General features: G+C 46.1%; 1 protein-coding gene across 1 annotated transcript in view; it reads left to right on the forward strand.

The window, feature by feature from the left end:
• HDAC6 (histone deacetylase 6) overlaps window positions 1–23,398 on the forward strand; it is a 40,942-nt gene extending 17,544 nt beyond the window's left edge. Inside the window, exons 12-29 of the mRNA XM_058169655.1 lie at window positions 655–720; window positions 1,672–1,731; window positions 3,920–4,009; window positions 4,097–4,203; window positions 4,329–4,396; window positions 4,558–4,732; window positions 5,766–5,894; window positions 6,223–6,391; window positions 6,624–6,757; window positions 6,949–7,017; window positions 8,732–8,924; window positions 9,825–9,974; window positions 10,999–11,173; window positions 12,867–13,222; window positions 14,930–15,028; window positions 18,930–19,076; window positions 20,113–20,241; window positions 21,828–23,398. Of these exons, the coding sequence (XP_058025638.1) occupies window positions 655–720; window positions 1,672–1,731; window positions 3,920–4,009; window positions 4,097–4,203; window positions 4,329–4,396; window positions 4,558–4,732; window positions 5,766–5,894; window positions 6,223–6,391; window positions 6,624–6,757; window positions 6,949–7,017; window positions 8,732–8,924; window positions 9,825–9,974; window positions 10,999–11,173; window positions 12,867–13,222; window positions 14,930–15,028; window positions 18,930–19,076; window positions 20,113–20,241; window positions 21,828–21,896 (2,385 nt within the window). The 3' untranslated portion in view covers window positions 21,897–23,398. The remainder of the gene's footprint in view (window positions 1–654; window positions 721–1,671; window positions 1,732–3,919; window positions 4,010–4,096; window positions 4,204–4,328; window positions 4,397–4,557; window positions 4,733–5,765; window positions 5,895–6,222; window positions 6,392–6,623; window positions 6,758–6,948; window positions 7,018–8,731; window positions 8,925–9,824; window positions 9,975–10,998; window positions 11,174–12,866; window positions 13,223–14,929; window positions 15,029–18,929; window positions 19,077–20,112; window positions 20,242–21,827) is intronic.
• Window positions 23,399–24,255: the final 857 nt, after the last annotated feature.

The raw sequence follows: 24,255 nt of genomic DNA on the forward strand, positions 1-24,255 counted from the left end.
TGTGGTTTAGCATACTGGGTTGTGGTTTAGGGTAGTTCAGGGGTGTCAAACTCGCGGCCTGTGGGCTGGCTGCGTCATGCACTGGCCACACCCACCTGTTTTAGCGAGTGGGGGAAAAGTCACGATACAACAATGTGACGACGTGAATTTGACACAAACGCATACCCAGTGTAGTTCATGAATCCATCCACTGTGTTTTAGACCCTAGAAATGAGCTCAGGTTCAGAAACCTATTACAAAGCATGACTACAGATTACAGCTTGGTTTCTTTCTTAAAATGTATTCACACATCACACTATGTCAAAACAAGCAAACAGAGGTTTTGGATCTGATTTCTTTTAGCGTACGTAATATCAGATCCATCAAAGTTTATGACCTTCCTTACTGTTCCTATGTTACATCAGCAGTAACTTCTATCTCAGGTAGAATGACCATGCTGTATGTGTGCATATAAAGATATTCCTTGGGGCAGGGGTCTGCAAACTTGGCTCTTTTAAGACTTGTGGACTTCAACTCCCAGAGTTCCTCAGCCAGCAAAGCTGGCTGAGGAACTCTGGGAGTTGAAGTCCACAAGTCTTAAAAGAGCCAAGTTTGCAGACCCCTGCCTTGGGGATTTGCTTTAAACTCCTTTGATGTTTGTTTCTATCGCTTTAGACAGGAATGAGGGATGCTGACTACCTCTCTGCCTTTTTACATGTCCTACTACCAGTGGCCTTAGAGGTAAGCAATGAGGCATACAGCATTTTCAAAGTATGGACAATCCAATCTATTTCTTGATTTATTTATTTTTATTTGCATAGTTATAATTGTCCACAAAAGTAGTCCAGGATCATAAACAGCTTATTGTAATCCAGGCTCATACAATAGGAAATGCTGATGAAAGCATTTCTTAATCCTTTGTTGGATGACGTCCTATTTAACATTGTTAGTACAATATTCAAGAGCTGGTCTTGACCTTCATGCCTTCCTCTTTCTCTTGTTATATTGTTGTATTCAAGCCAATGTTGTAAACTATCCAGGGTCACTTAGATGAGATGGGTGGTGTAGAAATTTAATTTTAAAACATGCTTGATCTTCTGCTTTAACTGAAACACAGGTGAGATTGTGCAGAATTGGGAATTGTTTGTGTGAAATTTTTAGAATCATAGAGTTGGAATGTATCTAGTGGTCATCTAGTCCAACCTTCTGCTCAGTGCAGGATCCATCAGAGCATCTTTGACAGATGCTCATGCAACTTCAGTTTAACATCTCTTTTTTTTTTTTTTGTGCCATTCTGTTCTTCTGGCTGACAGCTCATTTACGGCTTGTATAAATTTGGGGATGTCATTGTCATCTATTTGAGTTGTATGGTCTGCCCAAACCTTTGCAAAATTTTCTTCTTGCTTCATGGAGCAGAAATTTGGTGAAGTCAGCATTTTTCTCTCCTCCCTTTCCTTCTCCCCTGTCCACTGCAGTCCTCTAAAGCAGCTTCCTTCTCTGTCATGTCATAATACAAAAATAAAGTAGCATCCCAGTGAACATTGTTCTATATAAAAGTATCACAAAACAAACAATCCTTAGCATGGAGCTACTCCCCAGTCTTGTTCTTGAACTCTGGGAATTTCCTGGTATTTGTTCCCTTGGCTTCCCAGTTAGATAATTTATTCTGCCTCTACTGTACTTTGTTTGCAGTTCCAACCCCAGATGGTCCTGGTTGCTGCGGGTTTTGATGCTGTAATTGGTGACCCTAAGGTAAGAGGCTTTTTTGCTCCCTCCAGAGCGTTTCTCAGCAATTTTTAGATGTTACAATCTATTTTCTTCCTGGTACCCTAGATTAAAGTGACAATTACGTTATGGAGCAGGGATAGGCTACCTTTTGGGAACCAGGTACCAGATCTAGGGCAGGGGTGGGTTCTACTTACCTTTACTAATGGTTCGCAATGGGAGCGCGCTTGCGCTTCTGCACATGCATAGATCACCAACTTTGATGTCAGGGCGGGTGGGCGGAGCCTCCCGCCGTTTTTACTACCGGTTCTCAAGAACCGGACAGAATCGGGAGCAACCCACCACTAATCTAGGGTAAAGAAATAGACTAGGCAAGAAGTAAGAAAATACTAATGTTAATTGAAATTCAATTAAAAAAATAATTCAGTCATTAATTTTATTATTCTTTGTGTTTTTAATAAATACCCCTTTGTCGGATTAAAACTGCAATTCAGTGGCAACTTCATACACCTGCCATAACTTACATATTTGCGTCAGGTGTCAGGAGGCAAATACAGGAAATCCTCGACTTACAACAACTCATTTAATGACCGTTTGAACTTACAGTGACACTGAAAAAGTGACATGACCTTTTTTTCAAACCATTGTAACTGTTGCAGCATCCCCATGGTCACGTGATCAAAATGCAGATGTTTGGCAACTGACTCATATTACGACAGTTGCCATAATATGCCAGGGTCATGTGATCCCCTTTTATGACCTCCTGACAAGCAAAGTCAATGGGAAAGCCAGATTCACTTAACAACCGTGTTACTAACTTAGCAACTGCAGTGATTTATTTAACAACCGTGGCAAGAAAGGCCATAAAATAGGACAAAACTCACTTAGCTGTCTTCTTGATAAACATGCTTGACCAATTCTGCAAGAAAAAGAAAGAATGATTAATAGCTAATATTTTTGGAAGGGGGGGTTGACAATGTTTAATCCCCTGCCCTGCTAGTAAAACCTCCAGGTTGTTGTAAGAGGAGTAAAACAAGGTTGTGTGACTAATCATGCCTTTAACTTTATGTATGGTATGGTAACTGATGGTAGGTTTGATGCAGTGGTGAAATCCTCCATGGGTTGCTACCGGTTCATTGCATGCGCAGTGTGTGCCAGACGCATGCTTTGTGCAGAAAAAGGAGCCATTTGAAGGTAAGTGGAACAGTGGGGGGGGGGGAACAGCTGTGCCACACAATTTAGAATAGCTAGAAAGCAAGTTTTCCTGCTTTCTAGTGAATATAAATCACATGGCACAGCTGATACTGCTTTGAATGAACTAGAAGGTTGTTTTTTTTACTACCGGTTCACCCGAACCGGTGTGAACTGGTAGGATTTCACCACTGCTTTGATGAATAATTTGATGAAGTAGATGATTAAGCTGGCTGTCCACCTTAGACCATCCCTGAAGCCACAGATGGTTTACTGAGAATGAGGGCTGAACTTACCTGATTTAGAAAGAGGACTTTGAAGTGTGGGACTGCTGGTGGCAAGGACAAACCTAAGAGATTTTTCTGTAGCCTTAGAGCAGTGATGGCTAACCTTTTTGCCATTGCGTGCCAGGAGGGGGGAGGGGGGTCATGCGTGCATGCCCACACCCATAATTCTATGCGCCCTGAAGTCAGATGGGACCGGAAGTTGGCAAATGGACCGTTTTTGGCCTCCGGGGGTGGTGGGAAAGGCTGTTTTTAGCTCCCCCAGACTCCTAGAGAGGCCCTGGAGCCAGGTGAGAGAGAAAAATCGGCCTTCCCCACCACCACCCCCGAGGCCCTCCGGAGGCAGGAAACAACCTGTTTCCCTCCTCCTGGTGGTGCCCAAAAGGCCCGAAAATCAGCTGGCCAGTGTGCGCATACGTGCTGGAGCTGAGCTCGTGTGGCCACTGATATGGCTACACGTGTCGTGCCACAGGTTCGCCATCACAGCCCTAGAGCTTCAATTAGGCAATGCAGAAATCTCCGCCAGCCTTGAGGAACAAGGACTTTTACATTCCCATTTCTCTTGTCACAGCCCTAGAGATGCTTCCAGGAGTCTGCTGCAACAGAAATAATCTGTCTGATAATGCCTTGTGGGGTTTTTTTCCATTTAATTTAATTTATCCTCTCCCTGATTCATGCCTTGCTTCCTTTTCCAAGAGTGAGTCAGGAGACTGAAATAGATCAATCTTTGCCCATTCTAGGGAGAGATGGCTGCCACTCCAGCATGCTTTGCTCACCTGACACACCTGTTAAAGTCACTGGCTGGAGGCAAGCTGGTTTTATCTCTGGAGGTGGGTGACTTTCCGCTTGTGGGCTAGGGATAGGGTTGGGCTGTCTCTTAAGGAAGCAACCTAGCTCCTCTCCTTTCACTATCACAGGGTGGGTACAATCTCCAGTCTTTGGCTGAGGGAACCTGCATGGTCCTTAAGGCTCTCCTAGGAGATCCCTGTCCGCTGATGGAATCACCTTTCCTCCCATGTAGCAGGTAAGAATGATATTGAACCACAACTCCCTGCTGCCTGGTGCTTTTAGAATCAATGTGTTGGCTCAAATCCAACCTTCTCCTCTGAGCCGAAGTCTGATTAAAGCATCTTCTTTTCCTTCCGTCAGTGCTCTCAGCTCAGTGTCTCAAACCATTGCAATTCATAGCAAGTATTGGAAGAACCTACGGAGGATCAGTGAGTGAACGTAACTCTCTTGTTCCCATTCCTCAAAAGCAAATAGTCAGGGAGGGGGCCATCTTTACTCTCAATTCCTTTCCACTCTGATTGACTGTTAGATAGTCCGGACTGCTTAGGACACTCACGGAATCTTTCTCTGCCTCTTACACACAATTCAGGTGCTGATGTGCCCCAGGAGGATGGCAAGCTTAGCGTAGCTTGGCCACCAGCCTGCCCTCTCTCTGTAGCCAATCCCCTCTCCAGGTCAGCGGATGAACTGATACAGCCTCAGCCTCCTTGCACGGGGCTAGTCTACGATGAGAAGATGATGGAGCATTACAATATGTGGGACAGGTAAGAATTTCAAATATCGTTTAGGTTTGTTGAAAGGAATGTGTCATGTCCCACTCCTCCGCTGACGGCCGGGTCGGGGAAATCCGTATCAAGCGTGCCTCTGCAGCTCTGCCAAAGTCCTATCAGAGTTCTCAAGGCAGGCAGGAGACCAGAAAGTGACTTCAGCAATATAAGGTAGACTTTGCCTGACTCAGAGAATGCCAGAAAGCAGATCCTTTATATAGGCCATGGGGTGTGGCTCCATGACTCAGCACTTATCCAGGCCTGCCCCTCCCTTCTTTTTGCTGACGTCGCCTCTCAATTCTCCGGAAGCGAAGATCTCTCCAGCCTCCAGCTGTTGGTAATCTGAGCTCATGACTGGCTTCACATTCTTCAGGCTCACATGCTGTGGGGGAGGGGTTTAGTTGCTCCGTTTGCCTGGGCATGGTGCCAGGACTGGGGGCTGAAGGCACGTCAGGCCCTTCGTCTTGCTTGGCCTGTCCGGGCATGGTGCCAGGGCTGGGGCCTGGAGGCATGCCAGGACATTCTTCCGAACTATCAGCGTCCGGCAGGAGATAAGAGGGGCCCGGCTGCGGCAGGGGGAGCGGGCGAGACACAACAGAATGTTTCCATCCCCTCTCTATGTATAATGCATACATGTGGTTTTGCTTCAGCTGGTGGAGTAGAATAAAATATAACCCCATGAACCAGCTGGTAAAGAGAATGTTTTTGAACACACATAGAGCACCAGTTCCCCACTAAGTCACCATAATTGATAACGCTGCTTCTGACTTGAGTTTCTTTCAAGGGAACATCTAATTATTTTTGGAAACACAGACTTTAAGGGCTACGCTTTTCTAAGATATTCACCAAAAACCAAAAAATATCAAATGATATTATCAAATGATTCAGCCACATGGCCTCCAAGCAGATTTGAAATCTAGTGTGACTCTGTCTTTAAAGTCGTTGGAAAGGCAGAGGATTCCCCCATATAAAATGTTCCTTAGGAATCGTGACTTTCTGTCATTCTTAGTTTCTTATCTTTCTTTTATAGCCAGCATCCAGAGCTGCCTCAGAGAGTATCCAGGATCTTCCAGCGCCACAGAGAGCTGCATCTGACAGAAAGGTGCTGTCGGCTGCCAGCCCGTCTTGCTTCTGAAGAAGAGCTACAAATGTGCCACAGGTTCTGATGAGTTCCATTCCAACAGCCTTTTCAACAACAAGGAGAGGAGTGGGAGATCTCACAAAGCAGGGTTGGGAGTAGTGCACATCGATAATGTCCGAAGCAGCTGCTGCCTCCTCCTCCTCCTCCTCCTCCTCCTCCTCCTCCTCCTCCTCCAGGAGTGGAGTCCACATTACAGTGTTCTCCAACTAGATGCCCTATAGAGGCATTGGGTTTTAGCTCCACCATTAGACCTGCTAACAGAATTTTAGGGGTTGAAGCCTAACCTGATTAACCTGCATCCAGTTGAGAAAGGCTGCTTCATTGCCTCTTCTCCTCCTCTCTGCAGCCTGGCTTATGTGGAGACATTGAAATCCACAGCCACCATGAAACCCCGTGACCTGCATCGCCAGGGTGACCAGTACAATTCTGTCTACATCTGTGCCAGCTCCTATGAGTGTGCCCGGCTGGCGGCTGGGTCCGCATTCAGTGCAGTAGAGGCTGTGCTGTCTGGGAAGGTAAATGCCAGGGCAGAGAGTGAGCAGCAATTAATTCAGCCAATCTGCTGTAGATGATATCCTTTTATCCAGTTGCTTTCCTAAGGCCTTTGGACAGGCCTGCCTCTAGCAAGTGGCGTGTTCTGTAGATCTCTTTTTAGCTTCTCAGAAATTCTCTGCATGGGTCCCATTGCTCCTGAATTTTCAATACAGCACCACCAATCCCCTATTGTTTCTTTTTCTGGGTCCTTAGACTCATAATGCTGTGGCCATTGTCCGCCCACCTGGACACCATGCAGAATCAGATACTGCCTGTGGCTTCTGCTTCTTCAATTCGGTGGCTTTGGCAGCACGCTATGCCCAGCGCCTGGCCCAGAGGCGGTTGAGGTGAATATACTGAATAGCAGCATGTCAGTTTGACTAATTAAAGCAGATTTAGTCCTTTAATTTTCTTCCCCAAGAGGTCTCCTGGGAGTGGGGATTGTAATTCTGGGAGCTCTATAACAGTTAACATATATTTTAACTGAACTGAACCAGGGAGTTTGATTTACTGATCTAATCTTGGTTTTATTTCTCAGGGTTATGATACTAGACTGGGATGTTCACCATGGTAATGGAACACAACACATATTTGAAGATGATCCCAGGTGCTGTCTATCATTTTCCCCCATTTGAAGAAATAGTTATGCTATACCCTATATAGAATAGGGAATCAGGGTTCTTTTTCTCCTGCCCAGCTAGAGGTCAGTGTTAAGGATCAGTTTTTACCAAACAGGGACATTTAAAAATATTCTGCAGTAGCACTCCTTCCCGCTCAACCCTGCTTCATAATCAAAATGTTTCCTTTTTTTGTGACATGAAATAATACAAGTATATAAAAGCAGGGAAGGGAAATTGGACCCTGAAACCAATTTCCCCCCATGCTCAAACTAAAATAAAGGATAAAATTAAACACGCTTGTGCTGCTTGCATTAATTTTGATGCATCCTCAGACTGAAAAGAGACTCCTCATTATTTTTCAGTTTTAAATACATATAGAATTGTTTGGCTGAAAAGGCCTCCATCCTTCCTTACAAAATTCCAGAAATATAGCCATACCATGATGGCATGTCTACAAACAGGAATAGACCGTTAAATTGCAAAAATTTGACAAGGATTTCTAGTGCCCTTTTATCAAATAAAAAGGATCTCTGGCAGTTGAAATAAAGATAACTTTTGGGTAAAAACTAGTAATAGATTTCTGTATGGAAAGGCTATACGTTCAATTCTCCTGTTAACATAAAAATCTGGTCTGTGATTGTGTTCACAAGACATACCTAGCAAGAGAAGTAGTGCCTCATCTGAAGATTAGTCAGTGCTGTGTTAGAACGATTTAGTTTAATTCCCAAACCGTCCCGTATTGTTTCTCCCTGCCATATGTACAATCCAAAATAATTAAACCTCTTTTTTCATTGCTAGCGGAGAGTAGCTGGGCCCTTCTGGGACGTATTGTCCTTCTTCCCTCCCTCCCTGGTTGCCACTCCAGTATCTAGGAGGCCATCAAAAATGGCAGCTCTCTGACTAAGGATCTGGGATAAACAGCTGCTGGAACAAAAAGATTAGTGTTACTTAAAATAACATCCGACGTCAGCTTTGTTGTGATCACAGGTAGCAAATGCTCAAGAGATGTTCTTCTCCTTAAGATAGATGATAGATAGGTAGGTAGATAGGTAGGTAGCAATGATGGGTTTCAAATTTTTTTACTACCGGTTCTGTGGGTGTGGCTTGATGGGCGTGGCATGGCTTGGTGAGTATGGCAGAGGAAGGATACTGTAAAATCTCCATTCCCACCTCACTCCAGGGGAAGGTTACTGCAAAATCCCCATTTCCTCCCAATCAGCTGGGACTTGGGAAGCAGAGAATAGATGGGGGCGGGGCCAGTCAGAATTTTTACTACCGGTTCTCCGAACTACTCAGAATTTCCGCTACTGGTTCTCCAGAACTGGTCAGAACCTGCTGAAACCCACCTCCGGTAGGTAGGTAGGTAGGTAGGTAGGTAGATAGATAGATGATAGATAGATAGATAGATAGATAGATAGATAGATAGATAGATAGATAGATATGATAGAGATAGACAGTCAGACAAGATAATATGATAAAGTAAGACAAGACAAGGCAGACATTGTCCTCCAATCCCTTGAAGTCATGAATTGCTCAAGATTTTAATGGGAATGAGAAAGGGAAAGAAGGGAGAAGAGAACCAACAAGGCTGAGAAGCCAAAATATGTAATTGTGACCTGCAATTCTCAACATCTTGATTAGGAGGAGCAAGGCCTTTGCTTCCGCACCTTCTTTTCTGATCACCTTTTTCTTCCTTTCTAGTGTTTTGTACATCTCCCTCCATCGGTATGACAACGGCACTTTCTTCCCCACTTCTGAGGATGCAGATTATGACCGAGTGGGTGTGGGACCTGGGGAAGGCTTCACCCTTAATGTGCCTTGGAACTGTTCCCGGATGGGAGACTCTGAGTACCTGGCTGCCTTCCATCAGATTATCATGCCTGTTAGCTATGAGGTAGGCACTGAATATTCATGATGGGAAATTTAGGAGTGGCTTAAATAGTGCCATGATGGCAGTTATTAGATGCCATCTATTAACTATTATTAAGTAGTTATTAAAAGAGAGAGAAAACAATGGGGGGGGGTAGTTACTGAGTGCTATTTCTTTATTTAATCAAATGTATATGCTTAGTGGGACGCGGTGGCTCAGGGGCTAGGACGTTGAGCTTGTCAATCGAAAGGTCGGCAGCTCAGCGGTTCGAATCCCTAGTGCTGCCGTGTAAAGGGGTGAGCTCCTGTTACTTGTCCCAGCTTCTGCCAACCTAGCAGTTTCGAAAGCATGTAAAAATGCAAGTAGAAAAAATAGGGACCACCTTGGTGGGAAGGTAACAGCGTTCCGTGCACCTTTGGCGTTGAGTCATGCTGGCCACATGACCATGGAGACGTCTTCGGACAGCACTGGCTCCCGCCCCCTAGAGTCGGCAACAACTAGCATGTATGTGCGAGGGGAACCTTTACCTATATGCTTACCCATCTCACACAAGTAACTTTGGGTGGTGTACAATAAAAACAACAATTAAAACTTTCTACAGAGATATCCAAGGCATTTAGAGCCCGAACAGTCTTCTGCAGGGAAATGCAGACATTGAGATTCCTTGCCACTGATCCAGAGGCTGTAGGCATGTTCCATTTGGTTAAGATAACTGGGTAGCCACTAGGTAGGTTGGGTTACAGTTCTCAAGAACCCAACCCATCCTGGCTTATGTTTGAGGATTCTGGCATTTTCTAGTCACAGTATCTGAAGAGAACAAAGCAGTTTGCACCTGGCCTCCAGTGGTGCAAAGGGCTGGCCGGACAAGGGGTTAAGTTAGCAGGAAAAGTGGAAGGTTCAGTCACCATGTGTGTTCTTTTCTAGTTCAACCCAGAGCTGGTCCTGGTGTCGGCTGGTTTTGATGCTGCTCGAGGGGACCCATTGGGGGGGTGTCTTGTGACCCCAGAATGCTACGCCCATATGACCCACCTCCTCTTGGGTTTGGCAGGAGGGAAAGTTGCCGTTGTCCTAGAGGTAGGTCGGAAAGTCTGTCTTTATTATCTGGCAGAGCTCTGGGAGCTAGTTTTGAGTATGGGTAGGTACACAGAGTGACATTAACTTTTTTATTTGCTATCATTTAAATGAAGCAGAAGCCAGCAAGCTATAAAGCACCAGGGTTCTCATGTCAGCATTGTTTGCAAGAACGCCTTTGGGCTCCATGTGGGCTCCAGAAGGCTTCTGATCAAGGAAAAAGCACAGTGACTATCACACTGTGCTTTATTTGGAAGGAGAGGACCTGCTGAGACAACAAAGATTAACTAAAGAGGGAGAGAATATCCTGGAAAGCTGCAGAAGCTACCAGGAAGAAGCATCCCCACAAGCTTTTCATCTGTTAAATTGGAGCGTAGAGTCTGGCCATAATGGCCAGCACAGTTGCCAAATCTGGTGAAACTCTTTTCATGAGAAGGCCCACAACATATTCTCAGAGTTGCCAATGTGCCTACAGAGGTCATCCAACTGACAGTAATATGTATAGTACAGGCGGTCCTCATTTACTAACAGTAATTGGGACAAAGAACCTCCCTGGCTAAGTGATGCAGTCAGAAGGCGCAACATCACGTGACTGCACCAGCTTACGATGGTAGTTCTGGCGGTCCCAGTTGCCATCGTTAAGCAAGCTTCATGGAGTTATGAGGATCTGTTGTAAGTCCCCTTCACTCAGTGCTCTTGTAACTTGAACAATTGCTGAAGAATTGGAGGTTAAGCCAGTATTACCTGTCTGTGAATTGTCGTTCTTCCTTCTTTTCCTCATTCCAAAATCTTCCATCCTTCGCCAATACACAAGACTTGGTGTGAAGTTGAAGCCCCCAAATGTGATTAGTAGCTTACGTTTCCTGCTTTTGCTGCCTGGAAGTATAGACTTGAGGACTTGCTGTTTCTGTTTGAGATTGCAGTGAAGATTTTTTACAGTAGCAGCTCTGTTCTTGCATGCCAACCTGCATGTAGGCTGGTATTGATTACTTTGACATCAGAGTAATTGCATTTTTTCCCTCTTCAGGGTGGCTACAACCTAGAATCTATCTCAGAGTCCATGACTATGTGCACACGCAGCCTCCTGGGGGATCCTCCACCCCCACTCGGACGCCTAAAGCCCCCCCATCTGAGTGCCCTGCAGTCCTTGGCCCGTGTCGCTGCTGTGCACCGCAAATATTGGGCAAGCCTCCGACTGGCAGGTGAATAATTCTCTTTTTATCTAAAATATCTCTCTTCTGTTTGGGCTGATGCACTTCATAACAACTGCTACAGCCTAGTGGCTGTACACCAAAACAAAATCTGCAATTTACCTCTTGCTGTGAAGTTGCAGTGTCAGTATTTTTCATAGTTTGCCCCCACTTCTATTCCATAAGAGGCTACTACTATTGAATCATGCATTCGGGGCACTTGTAAAATGGGATTGTGCCACAGTCTTGTGCGGAATGAGCCAGGCAACAAGCAATGGAGTTTTGCAAAGGAGCCTGTGAATTACAGAACAGGCTGATTGGGTGGGCTTTGTGTAGTTTTCTGGATGAGAGGTTGTGTGCGTCCTCATTTTCCACACAGTCTAAATAAGAGGTAAGGAAGTTTACAGCTCTAGCAGACTTCCTGATCAGGCGACCAGCTAGTGGGTGGAGTAATTTCTTAGCTAGGAGCTTATTCTCAAATGATGCTCTTTAGACGGGGCAGAGCAAATCAGAAGAGGGAAATTTTGGAGGCAATTTAGCAGGAGAAAGAACAAACTCAGATTCTGCCAAAAGAAAGAAGGTGCACTTGTGTGACTTGCAAGGCATTTGTCTTCTGATCAGAAGAGCTTGCTTTTTACATCTACGGGCTTGTCTTTTTGCTGGAGAGGAAGGTAAAAAGCCAGCCTTCCTCCTTTTAAGGCTCATCAAGGTGAAGATAAACATAAATAGTGTTCAGAGAGAAGGCAAAAAGAATGAATCCTCCGAGGACAAGAGGCCACAAAAGTTAATTTTTATAGGGAGTTTGGATGGTCAGATGTTTGCTATCGTGAGTAGAGCATTAGACTACATTACTTATGTAGCTGCTTTCAGCTCAATCCAATGGGGTTACTAACCCAAGCGCACATCTGACCTTGGAGAAGCATGCAAGAGGCCTAAACTCCCAAGAAGTGGCAAAAGTGATGGAATCCGTTAAAATAGCAGTCCCCAACTTTTTTTGGCGCCAGGGATCTGTTTTGTGGTAGAAAATTTTTCCACAAACCAGGGGAGGAGCACACAACCGAGATCCCTCACATGCGCAATTTACCATAGGGTTCATGATTCTGTGAGAATCCATGCCTGATGATCTGAGATGGAGCTGAGGTGATGATGCTAACACTGAGGAGTGGCTGCAAATACATTTGAAGTTTGCTTGCTTGCTCGCCCACCGCTCACCTCCAGCTGTACGCCCCGGTTCCTAACTAACCACGGACCAGTCCCAGTCCATGGCTCAGGGTTGGGGACTCCTGCATTAAAATACATTTGATCTTCATAGTCATTAGTAGCAGCATCAAGGCTTTTCAGCTTGAGGTTTGAGGGTGCCTAGCAACTACACAGTGTAGGAAAAAAGTGATAGAGATTGGTTGAATTCCTGCTGATGTCGCAAAAGGCTCTTTCCTACCAAAGCACTGGCACAGGGATGGGCTGCAGCAGAACAGGGCAAAGAAAGCCAGGGAGGGAGTGGGAGAGGCCTGATGTAAGCATTTAGACAAGGGGAATAGGATGAAGTCGGGAAAGACGCAGGGGAATAAGTGCGCAGATAAAGGGAGGTCGGAGTTGTATTGAGTGCCTGCCCATTTAGTAACACCACGGATTCACGTTCCCATCTTTTCCGTTCCCATCATTTTAACTAAGCATCTGAAAGGCGACTTTTATTTTTCCTCCCCAGTGCCTGCCACTCTTTGGGAGAAGCCCAGGACTCGGGCTGGGAAGGAAACTCCCATTCCAAACGAGGTTCCTGAACAAACCCCTCCGGAGTTGCTCCAAAGCCCTGTAGCTCAGCCTGTAGCCGAAGCGATAGATGATGCCGTGGTGGGCTTGGGCTCCCTCCAGATAGAAGACAATCTCATGGAAGAGGCCGAAACGGCTTCGAGTTCTCTCTCTCCTGATTCTAGTCCAGTGGGTGAGGAAGCTCAGCCAAAAGTCGATGGATCCCCTAAAGAAGTGGATCCAGCAGAGGATGCACCAGGGAAAGGGGTATCGGCAGAGGGCTTCTCTGGTGAAGTGATGGCTTCTGACAAAAAAGTGAGTACCACAGCTTTTTCTCTTTACACTTCATGGGTTTCCCAAGCTGTTTTTCTCTTTTAGGGAATAGTTTTCACATCAGCTTGTATTTCACATGAAGCGACGGCTGTTGCAAAGCAATTGGGGGCTTGGGTCCTGGTGGCGCAGTGGTTAGAATGCAATCTTGCAGGCTAATTCTGCTGACTGCCAGGAGTTCAGTCTCCACCGGCTCATGGTTGACTCAGCCTTCCATCCTTCCGAGGTCGGTAAAACGAGGACCCAAATTGTTGAGTGGGGGGTAATGTGCTGACTCTGTAAACTGCTTAGAGAGGGCTGTGAAGCACTGTGAAGCGGTACATAAGTCTTTAAGTGCTATTGCTATTGTGTGAAAGACTGCATCGAGTCCAGGTGTGTTCCAGCTGAGGCTTCTTGGCCTCTCCACTGATTGTGCTGAGAATTGGTTTAGGAATGAGCCAATCTTCTTGTGTTGCTTCATATCGAAGAGAAAGAGAGTTAGCACTGGGAATGCTCACCCTCCTCCCTGTCTGAAGAGCTCAGAATTAACCTAACGGATTCAGAAGAATGCACCAAACTACTCTGCATCTCTGATTTCTTCCTTTCTCCCCCCCCCCATTCCCTGCATAGGAAGGTATTTGTTTCCATTTTCCCTAATTTGTCTAACTTCCATGTCAGTGAGTCTCTTATTTTAAAAGAAATAACATCTGATTTTAAGTAGCATTCACTTGAGAATCTCAGCAAGCTCTTTGCATATGTTAGGCTAGGATCCCCAACCTCCGGTCTGCAAGTGGCGGGTGAGCACATGAAGTTTCATTTGCGCATGCACAGGAGCTAGGTTGCACGCGCAAAACCGTCCTCTCCCACCTAGCCCTGCGTCCCTGTCCCTGTCCCCATCCACCATCCAACACCTCTGCTGCCACTCCATCGAGCCAGAAAGGTTGGGGATCGCTGTGTTAAACTACAATTCCCTTTACCACCTAACAGCCAGCATTTTGTGGTGATGCTGTTTGGGAGAATGGAAGTCCACATTTAAAGGAAGTAAAGTTGATTTAGACGATAAGTCTTTAAACAAAGGCAGCTCATTTCAGAATTCAGATGTTTAAAAACTGCTCAATCCAATTGAAATATTTAAATTATCGGGGAAGAGATAAGTAAGCCCCTTTTCCCTGCTTCCCTGTCAGGGTTCCAAGTAATAGTTCCACATCAAGCAAAATTCTAACGCAAGTAGATTCCTTAAAGAATTGCTTTATTGGAAATATCATATTGGCACAGATCTGGTGAAAACCGATTCTGAAGGGTCCCATGATTTTTCCCTCATCCCCTAACAATCAGTCACATGGTCTAATCAATTCACTGTCTGGTAGTCTGGTGACATCACTCCTCCTTCCTCCGGCCAGATATGAGGAATGTCCTTGGTTCCCAAGAGAAAGTATTTTTATTTTGACTACACAACCCCAGCTATCTCTAATCCCTCCTCCCTATCCCTCAGCTCTAGTGTGGCAGCACTGAAGCTCCAAGATGGCTTCAGCCAGGCCAGCTTCAGGGTTGACATTCCCATTGCCCTTTTACATTCCACAAAACAGGCCCTGTTTGTGAGAACAATAGATATGGAAGCTGCTACTCTGCTATAAAATAATTACATTTTAGGGGCTTCTGAAAAATATTACCTCATCTCAACCACCCCTCTCTTTTTCCCCCTCTTACTTTCAGCATCACCACCCAATGAATGTTGAGGTTGTCCTGTTGGATGAAGCAGCCGGGGGTTGTTCTTCCGTTGATGAGCAGTTTGGGGATGATGTGGCTGGCAGTGTGAGTATTGGGAAGGGAAGAGATTACTGGGAAGTGTTCAGGATTCGATTTCTTGAGTCTAGAGAAAGTTGTGTCTGATAGAGCTGCAGTAGCATGTCGATGGCCTAAGGAAGAATGAACAGCACCTTTGGCTTGGAGTCTCACTGGAAAAGCCTTGAGTAGTTACAAGAGACTTTCAACTAGAGACGGAGGAGTCTATATAGAGTGAAAGTGATTTTACATGGATGTGGTATTACTCCATATGTGTACCAGCAAAGATTTCAGGAATGCTCCTGTGATGTGCAAGGAGTTAGAGAACAGAGAATCTGTGTTGCTGGTTCTAGAATTAAACCTGACTTATTCTTTGTGAAGTGGGGCCATAGAGGTCAGTTGGGTTTGTTGGTCACGTACCTGGCTCCTTGCTGCGTGACAACAGCCCTGCCCGAGTTGTTGGAGGTGCTTGCTGGGGTGGCGGTTGAGACCCCTAGACTTATGGTCATGGGGCCTTTAACCTGCCATCTATCGGCATGTCATCGACGTCGGCTCGGGAGTTCATGGCCTCCATGATGGCCTTGGACCTGACGCAAGTAGTTGATGGCCCTACCCACATTGGGGGAGGCACACTGGATTTGATTTTTATCTCTGGACAGTGGGTGAGTGATCTGGTTTTGGGAGATGTAGTTACTGAGCCGTTGTCATGGTCAGATCATTCTCTCCTTCGTCTGGACTTTCGGACCGCCACTCAACACCGCAGGGAGACGGGACCAATGTGTTGGTTCCGTCCCAGGCGCCTGATGGACCCAGAGAGGTTCCTGACGGAGCTTGGGCCGTTCCCTGAGGATCTTGCCCACGGCACGGCTGAAGAACTAGTCGCGGCTTGGGAACTGGCCGCGGCTGGGGCTCTAGACCGTGTCGTGCCTTTGCGGCCTCTGACCCGGCGTAGGTCTCAACCAGCTCCTTGGTTTTCTGAGGAGCTGAGGGAGATGAAACGCCGGAGAAGACGCCTAGAGAGTGCCTGGAGATCCAGTCGTTCGGAGGCTGATCGGACACTAGTTAGGTCTTATAGTAGGACCTACCTAGTGGCACTGAGGGAAGCGAGGCGTTCTTACGTCTCCTCCCTCATTGCGTTGGCAGATAACCGCCCGGCCGCCTTGTTTCGGGTGACCCGCTCTCTTCTTCTTCTTTTTTTTTTTATAAAAAGTTTTATTTTTACAATCATATCAAATAATTCATCCAATGTACAGTTATATACAATTAGTCGGGCTTGCCCAGTCACCACCACCCTTTTTAACACTCTTCCCTCTTCTACCTTCTTTTACTTTCCAAACCTTCCTCTCCTTCTCTTATCTACATCCGCTCCTCCCTCCACCCTACACCTTCCTTCTCCCTCTACTATCCCTCTTCCTTCCTCTTCTCCTCTTTCCTACCTCCTACTCTCTTTTCTCCTCCTCACCGTTCTAAAATGGTAACTATGCAGACCCGACCCTACATTAATTATATTTCTTCAATAATCCCTGTACATTAACCATCACTCCATCTCTACCAAACCCCCAATTCCCTCCCCTTACCCCCACCCCCACCCCGACTTCCCAGAACAAAATGCAGGGTATCAAAACTAACAATCATAATCCAAAATAATTCCTAAATTATAATCTCTAGTCACACCACACTTAGTCACACTCTCAATTCCCTCTCCTTCAACAGGGGGTGCGGGATGACCCGCTACAAGGGTGTGCCGAGGAGTTTAGTGGTTATCTATACAATAAAATCGCTCAGCTTCGGGATGGTCTGGATCAAAATTGGGTGGATCCAGGTGAGAGATCGGAGACTCGTCTTGTTGAGACTGTTTGGGATGGATTTGATCCGGTGGCTCCTGAGGACATGGACAGGTTGCTGGGGAGGTTGAATGCCACCACATGTTTGCACCTCCTGGTTGGTGCTGGCCACACAGGAGGTGATACGAGGCTGGCTCCGGGGGATTATCAATGCTTCTTTGTTGGAAGGGGTTGTCCCTGCCGCCTTGAAAGAGGCGGTAGTGAGACCCCTCCTCAAGAAGCCTTCCCTGAACCCAGCTGTTTTAGGAAATTATCGTCCGGTCTCCAACCTTTGCTTTGTGGCGAAGGTTGTAGAGAGTGTGGTGGCATGTCAATTACCCTGGTACCTGGATGAAACTGTCTATCTGGACCCGTTCCAGTCCGGCTTTCGGCCCGGATACAGCACGGAGACGGCTTTGGTTGCGTTGGTTGATGATCTCTGGAGGGCCAGGGATAAGGGTTATTCCTCTGCCTTGGTCCTATTAGACCTCTCAGCGGCTTTTGATACCATCGACCATGGTATCCTGCTGCACCGGTTGGAAGGATTGGGTGTGGGAGGCACTGTTTATCGGTGGTTCTCCTCCTATCTCTCTGACCGGTTGCAGACGGTGTTGGCAGGGGGGCAGAGGTCGACCCCGAGGCGCCTCACTTGTGGGGTGCCGCAAGGATCAATTCTCTCGCCTCTCCTGTTCAACATTTATATGAAGCCGCTGGGTGAAATCATCAGTGGTTTTGGGGTGAGGTACCAACTGTACGCTGATGACACTCAGCTGTACTTTGCCACCCCGGGCCACCCCAACGAAGCTATTGAAGTGCTGTCCCGGTGTCTGGAAGCCGTACAGGTCTGGATGGGGAGAAACAGGCTCAAGCTCAATCCCTCCAAGACGGAGTGGCTGTGGATGCCGGCATCCCGGTACAGTCAGCTGCAGCCGCGGCTGACTGTTGGGGGCGAGTTATTGGCCCCAATGGAAAGGGTGCGCAACTTGGGCGTTCTCCTGGATGGACGGCTGTTGTTTGCAGATCATTTGACAGCCGTCTCCAGGAGAGCTTTTTATCAGGTTCGCCTGATTTGCCAGTTGCGCCCCTTCCTTGACCGGGATGCCCTATGCACGGTCACTCATTGACCTCTCGCTTGGATTACTGCAATGCTCTCTACACGGGGCTCCCCTTGAAGAGCATCCGGAGGCTCCAGTTAGTTCAGAATGCAGCTGCGCGGGTGATAGAGTGGCTCCCATGTGACACCACTCCTGCGCAGGCTGCACTGGCTACCTGTGGTCTTTCAGGTGCGCTTCAAGGTTTTGGTTACTATCTTTAAAGCGCTCCATGGCATAGGGCCGGGTTACTTACGGGACCGTCTACTGCCACCGATTGCCTCCCACCGACCCGTACGTTCTCACAGGGAGGGACTCCTTAGGGTGTCGTCCGTCAGGCAGTGCCGACTGGCGACACCCAGGGGAAGGGCCTTCTCTGTGGGGGCTCCCACCCTCTGGAATGAACTTCCCCCAGGACTCCGCCAACCTTCTTACCTTCGAACCTTTCGCCGCAAGCTGAAGACACATCTATTTATTTGCGCAGGACTGGCCTAGAATTTTAGTTTTTAAATTTTAGTTTTTTAAATGGGGTTTTTTACTATTTTAATTATAATTTTAAATTTGGCCTAATTTAATAAGTTTTTTAAATATTGTTTTTTATCCTTGTATTCATTCTTGTGCTATTTTATCTGGCTGTAAACCGCCCTGAGTCCTTCGGGAGACAGGGCGGTATAAAAATCTGATTAAATAAATAAATAAAAATAAATAAATAAAAATTCTAAAAACCAGGACAGAGGCAATAGAAGAAGTGGTCCTTGAATAGTACTTGCAAACTCTCTCAAATCCAATCAGTTTCTGAATGAAAAGCACTGAGACAAGAGAGGAGGGTGGTAGAAGTGCCTGGGGATTATTTAACAGCCCAGGGAACTGAAGATGCACAACAGGGAATTTCTGAGTTTAGCAAAAGTTTCACAACAGGGGAAGGGGGGGAGTGTAACTTGAAGAGAAAAAGTCAAGGCTCGGAAGGGACAAACCTCTAAGGCTACATGTCAGGTTTCTTTTGCTATCTCTTTCCAGGGGCTCTTTTATGCCGTGACACCCTTACCCTGGTGCCCCCACCTCAGCTCAGTGCTGCCTGTGCCTCCTGTGGGCTTGAATGTGTGGGAGTGTTGTGCAGAATGTGGCAGCGAGATGGAGAACTGGGTTTGTCTGGTGTGCTATAAGGTAAGGATACCAGTCCTGAAGGTGCAGCTTTGGGGTTAGAGCAGGGGTGAAACCTTCCCTACCGGTTCAGAAGTGCACGTGCTGCGTCACATGCGTGCTTGGACCCTCTGCAGATGCACAAAACTTCTGCACATGCGCAGAGGGTACAAAACGGGTTAATTCCTGGGTAAAACCAGAAAATAACAACCGGGCGGGTGGGCGGAGCCTCGTACTGCCATCGCTACCGGTTCTCTGAACCACCTGCCACCATTGCTACCGGTTCAGCCGAACCGGTCTGAACCGGTAGCATTTCACTCCTGGGTTAGAGGCTGGAAGTAATTAGGTTTTGATAGACTTGGGGACAATAACGACTCTTCCTGTTCTTGAAGGAAGTGTCCTTAATAGCTTAGGGTGGGTCATTTTGTGATGGACAGAGGCCATCCTCCACCCATTGGGGTGTCTACTACACATTGTTGCTGATGGAGCAGTAATGCAACAATGTCCCCAAAGGAAACTGCATTTTCAGTTCATTCTCTATTTTGCTGGGGATGTTTACTTTTCCCTACATATTGTTAAGTCCCTGAGGGCAAATGATACCAGTTTCTTAAAGTTTCCCATCCAAATTGGCAGAAACTCAACACCAACTTTGAGAGCTCTGTGGAGTTAAAAAATAAATAAAAGAGAACTGACTGTGGCAGGCAAGGAGATGTTCCTCCATGTGCTTTAGGCCAGGAGCTATTTTAGGCATTTCATTGACCTGCTTCTATCATTTTCCAGTTTGACTGACTTGAATGAAATAACTCAACAACAGAGTTTATTCTCCACTGTTACTTTCTTCTCTGTATTATGCTCCATTTGCTTTGCTGGGGGTGGGGTATGCCTTTAAGGAAATTGATGAGCTGAGATCATTTGATTGATTAATTGATTGATTGATTGATTAAAATTATGTGCTGCCCATCTCCATGATAAAATGTTTCTGGGCGGAAATCATGACATTCATTATTCTGTGCCTTCAATGTTTCAGCCTTGCCCTCCTGAAATATTCTATTCGTTTCAGGTCTGTTGTGGACGTTACATTAATCAACATATGCTGGATCACAATAAGGAATCTGGGCATCCACTGGTGCTTAGCTTTGCAGATCTCTCTGCCTGGTGCTATGACTGCCAAGCCTATATCCATCACCCAGTGAGTTGTAACTCCTCCTTCTCCATCTCCTCCTCCTCCTCCTTTTTCTCCTCCTCCCCAAATTGAATATTGAGCTGCACATCTGAGGATCAGATCAGAGAAATGCAACATTTTCTTCGTCCGTTGGCCATCAAGACTGTCAGTTATACAAGAGTTTATCTTATTTTATCGCATGTGGGTAGGAAGCACAGGAAGTAGGGTAATTACAGAGCATGATTTAGGGGAACCTTTTCAACTCTGGTGTGGTCCAGAAGAGTTTGGATTATGACACCAGGACATCAGACTAGTTTATCCAATAGATCTGGAGCATCATGTTGGGGAAGAAGGGAGGATTACCTTTAGGAAAGTGTTTTGAGAGACAGTGTTTTAGTCAGTATATCATGGATGCTTGGCAGGCAACCCTCCAGCCCCCAACCTGTCACAGTGTTCATTAGGCTTCACTAAGTTTGCAAAATAGCCCAACCACGTATCACATAGATTTTTCAGTTTCCTTCCAGTTTTGTGCTTTTGGGACATGTTGGACTATAAATCCCATCATCCCTGGGCCAGCACATCAGCAAAACACTTGATTAAGATTGATTTAGATTGCTTTTTGGATTGATAATCATTTTAAGGACGTTGAAGTTAGAGCACAAGTAGGGAAACTAGTTCACTCTTAGTCACAGAAGCTCACCCATTGTGTGTGTGTATGTGTGTGTGAGAGAGAGAGAGGGAGGGAGAGAGAGAGGGAGTGTGTGTAGGGAGGAGCTTTGGGCTAGTCTTTTAGGCCAGTCTCTCCACTAATGTCTATAGGAGACCTTACTCTCTTAGGAGACAGACATTGCCCTCCCCCCCATCCCTTTTATACAAGTGGCAAAGCAGTTTACCTTTTTGTAAGAAAGCATGAAGCAAATGGCTGGTGTGGGATGGATTTCCTTCTACTGGCAATTGCGTCATTTGTTACCGGGGTAAATTACAGATATGATGTTGATGGAAGAATGTGGACAAACTGAACAGCTGAGTAAAGCTTCTTCATGCCAACAAATTCAAAGTGCTGAGGGCCACATAATATGGGGCATAGCATAGGATTTTATTTATCATAGTGATCAGAATTTGAAAAAAGAATTTGGCTGCTGTGGAAGAAAAAAATAAATCTCTTGTCTCTGGGTTCTGTAATTCAAGGGAAAAGTTGCTTCCGTACATTGTGTTGAAGGGAAAAGGAAAAAATGGAAAGCAATATTTCTCAATTGCAGAAATATTGTCGAGGGTTCCTTCTGGGGGAAGAGAATAAAGGAAGCTGCTTTCAGTTGTCCCCCAGGTTAATGTATGGGGAGCAAGGTTGAGTAGGGAGCTGAGGCTAAAATGGCTTTTGAATTCAGGTGTAGAAACACTCTTGGGACATATATATGACAAAGGATTAATAAAAAAAGAATTGAAATATAATAGCCTTTCTTGTCTAAATTCAGAACTCACACCTAAACACAGCTCTGTCTCTCAGCTTTACCAACCGTAAGGCAGTTACATTAGTCTCACTAAAAAAGGAAAAAAACACAGGGTGGGTGACTACATCCAAGTACTGATATTCAGTGTGAGTTTCTTTTCTTCAGGTCCTTCTTGAAGCCAAGTGCCAGGCTCACAGGCTGAAGTTTGGAGTGGACATGCACCTGCCTTCCTAAGGTGACTTTGTCTGGAGGGAAGTCTTAAGATTAAATGCAGCACAATCAACCATCGTTTGACCTCACTGAAGTGAATCCGAGGCTTCTTAAAAGGGCTCTTTGTGCCAAAAATAGCCAGCAACCATCAATTGCAATACCACCACCAGCCATAAATCAACCACCAGCACCCTCACTGCTTCCATTAGGACAAAAAACCCCATCCTCTTCTGGTCCAATCCATGAAGAGGAATAATCAATTGTTAGCGCACTAAGGATGTTTTTGCTTCCAATCAGAAGTACTTTGCTTTCTTCAATGCTGAAGAGATACCGTGCCAATTCCTTTTTACTAAAGTTGCAAAGGACTCACTTTTCCAGTGTCTGATTGTACAAGACTGCATTTCCTCTCTATATTACTGTATATTCCTCTAAATCATCTCTCTCCTCTGTGTTACTGTGATTTCTTGCTCAGTTGGGAAGAGCCTGTGTTGATTTTCAAATAATCTGCAAGACATTGGAGTGAACGAGAGAAAGTTTTCCTTTGAGATTAGAGTAGGATGTGATGAGTGACCAGCCCAGATGTTGGTCTGCTTTGTTAAGGGCCTGTGTTGTAATTTTAAGACCAGGTTCACATGATGTATATGCATGTATGGGTAAAAGACAGAAAGGGAAACGTCACTTTTCACACAAGGCAGGTTAACCTGAGGGACAACGGCCAAACCACTTGTTGTGATGTGCCATGACTCTTCTAGAATGGCATTATTTGAACCACTATGGCAACCCTTGCATTTATGTGCAGGTTGTTTTCTGCAGATAAAAATAAGAATGGCCTGTGGCAAAAGAGAATGTGAGAATTGGGCTTTGATAGCTTTAACGGAAATAACTTGGTGTCGTTGACTTATTAAGCAAGCAGCAAGGTGGCGTTCCTTAGGGGTCATTGGCAAATGACTGAGGAAAGATTGGGTTGGATTCCCTGGCCGCATTCCATGTGGTGGGGCTGTGAGGGTGGGGTGTACAAGAGGAAAGCCTTCAAGCTTCTCTTCTGTCAAGCTAAATAATGATCAGGAGGGGGGGAATTATTTGGGAACTGGTAAACACACCTAGCCTTTAAATAAGAGTAGCCAGTATGGTGCTGTTCAACTGTTTTGGTTTACAGCTTCCATTGTCCTTAATTGATTATGTTACTTGGGTTGAAGGGCATGTCCAAAGCATCTGGAGAGGACCAGTTTGCTTCCTGTCCTGAAAGCTGATGGAGGAAAAGGGTATTTGTTGAAAAGAGTTAATGAGGGAGGGTGGCAAGAAAAAAGATGAATGGAAGGAGGGTGTCACTGTATTTGAAAGAGCACCAACTTCCATATGAGGGTGCATCATTTTCCAGGGCCGGCCCTGGTGGTTTGGGGGAGGGGATATGGGTATTACGGGGTTGATATTGAAACTTGGAGAACATTTAGTTGGATTGTAAGCTTTCAGTGAAAAAAATGTACGTTCCTCTGCTTGATTTGTACTCTTTCTAATTCAAATAAAGTGCATCTCTGCCTACAATTGTATATGTGCATGTTGTTGTGTCTCGTTCGCGTTCCCCGCAGCCGGACCCGTCTTATCTTCTTCCAAACGCTGAGGAATGTCCTAGCATGCCTCCAGGCCCCAGCTCTGGCTCCATGCCCAGACAGGCTGAGGAAGAAGAAGTGCCTCCAGCCCCCAGCCCTGGCTCCATGCCCAGGCAAACGGAGCAACTAGACCCCTCCCCCTCCCCCACAGCATGTGAGCCTGAGGAAGGTCAATTACCAACAGCTGCAGACTGGAGTGACCCTCACTTCAGGAGAATTGATAGGCGGCGTCAACAGAAGGAAGGGAGGGGCAGGCCTGGATAAGTGCTGAGTCATGGAGCCACACCCCATGGCCTATATAAAGGATCTGCTTTCTGGCATTCTCTGAGTCAGGCAAAGTCTACCTTATATTGCTGAAGTCACTTTCTGGTCTCCTGCCTGCCTTGAGAACTTTGCTAGGACTTTGGCAGAGCTGCAGAGGCACACCTGATTCGGATTTCCCCGACCCGGCCGTCAGCGGAGGAGTGGGACTCGACACATATATTTAGGGATGGGTCTATATTTAGAGGGATCTTGGAAGAGAGAGAGATGTAGTGCTAAACTTTTGAGGGTGGGACTGAACTGTCCTCATCTCAGGATTCGGCTCTGCTTGCGGCTGACTTTATACTGTCCTTCACTTTTCTGCCAGTACCTATTTCCTCACAATTTCTTATAACAGGTATGTCAGTAGTGGGATTCTACTGGTTCTACTGGTTCAGGTGAACTGGTAGCGGCGATGATGGGAGGTTCTGCCCACCCACCCAGATGTCATCACGGATGCTCTGCGCATGCGAGCA

The sequence above is a fragment of the Ahaetulla prasina genome, chromosome 2 (genome assembly GCF_028640845.1).
Source record: "Ahaetulla prasina isolate Xishuangbanna chromosome 2, ASM2864084v1, whole genome shotgun sequence".
Classification (NCBI taxonomy): domain Eukaryota; kingdom Metazoa; phylum Chordata; class Lepidosauria; order Squamata; family Colubridae; genus Ahaetulla; species Ahaetulla prasina.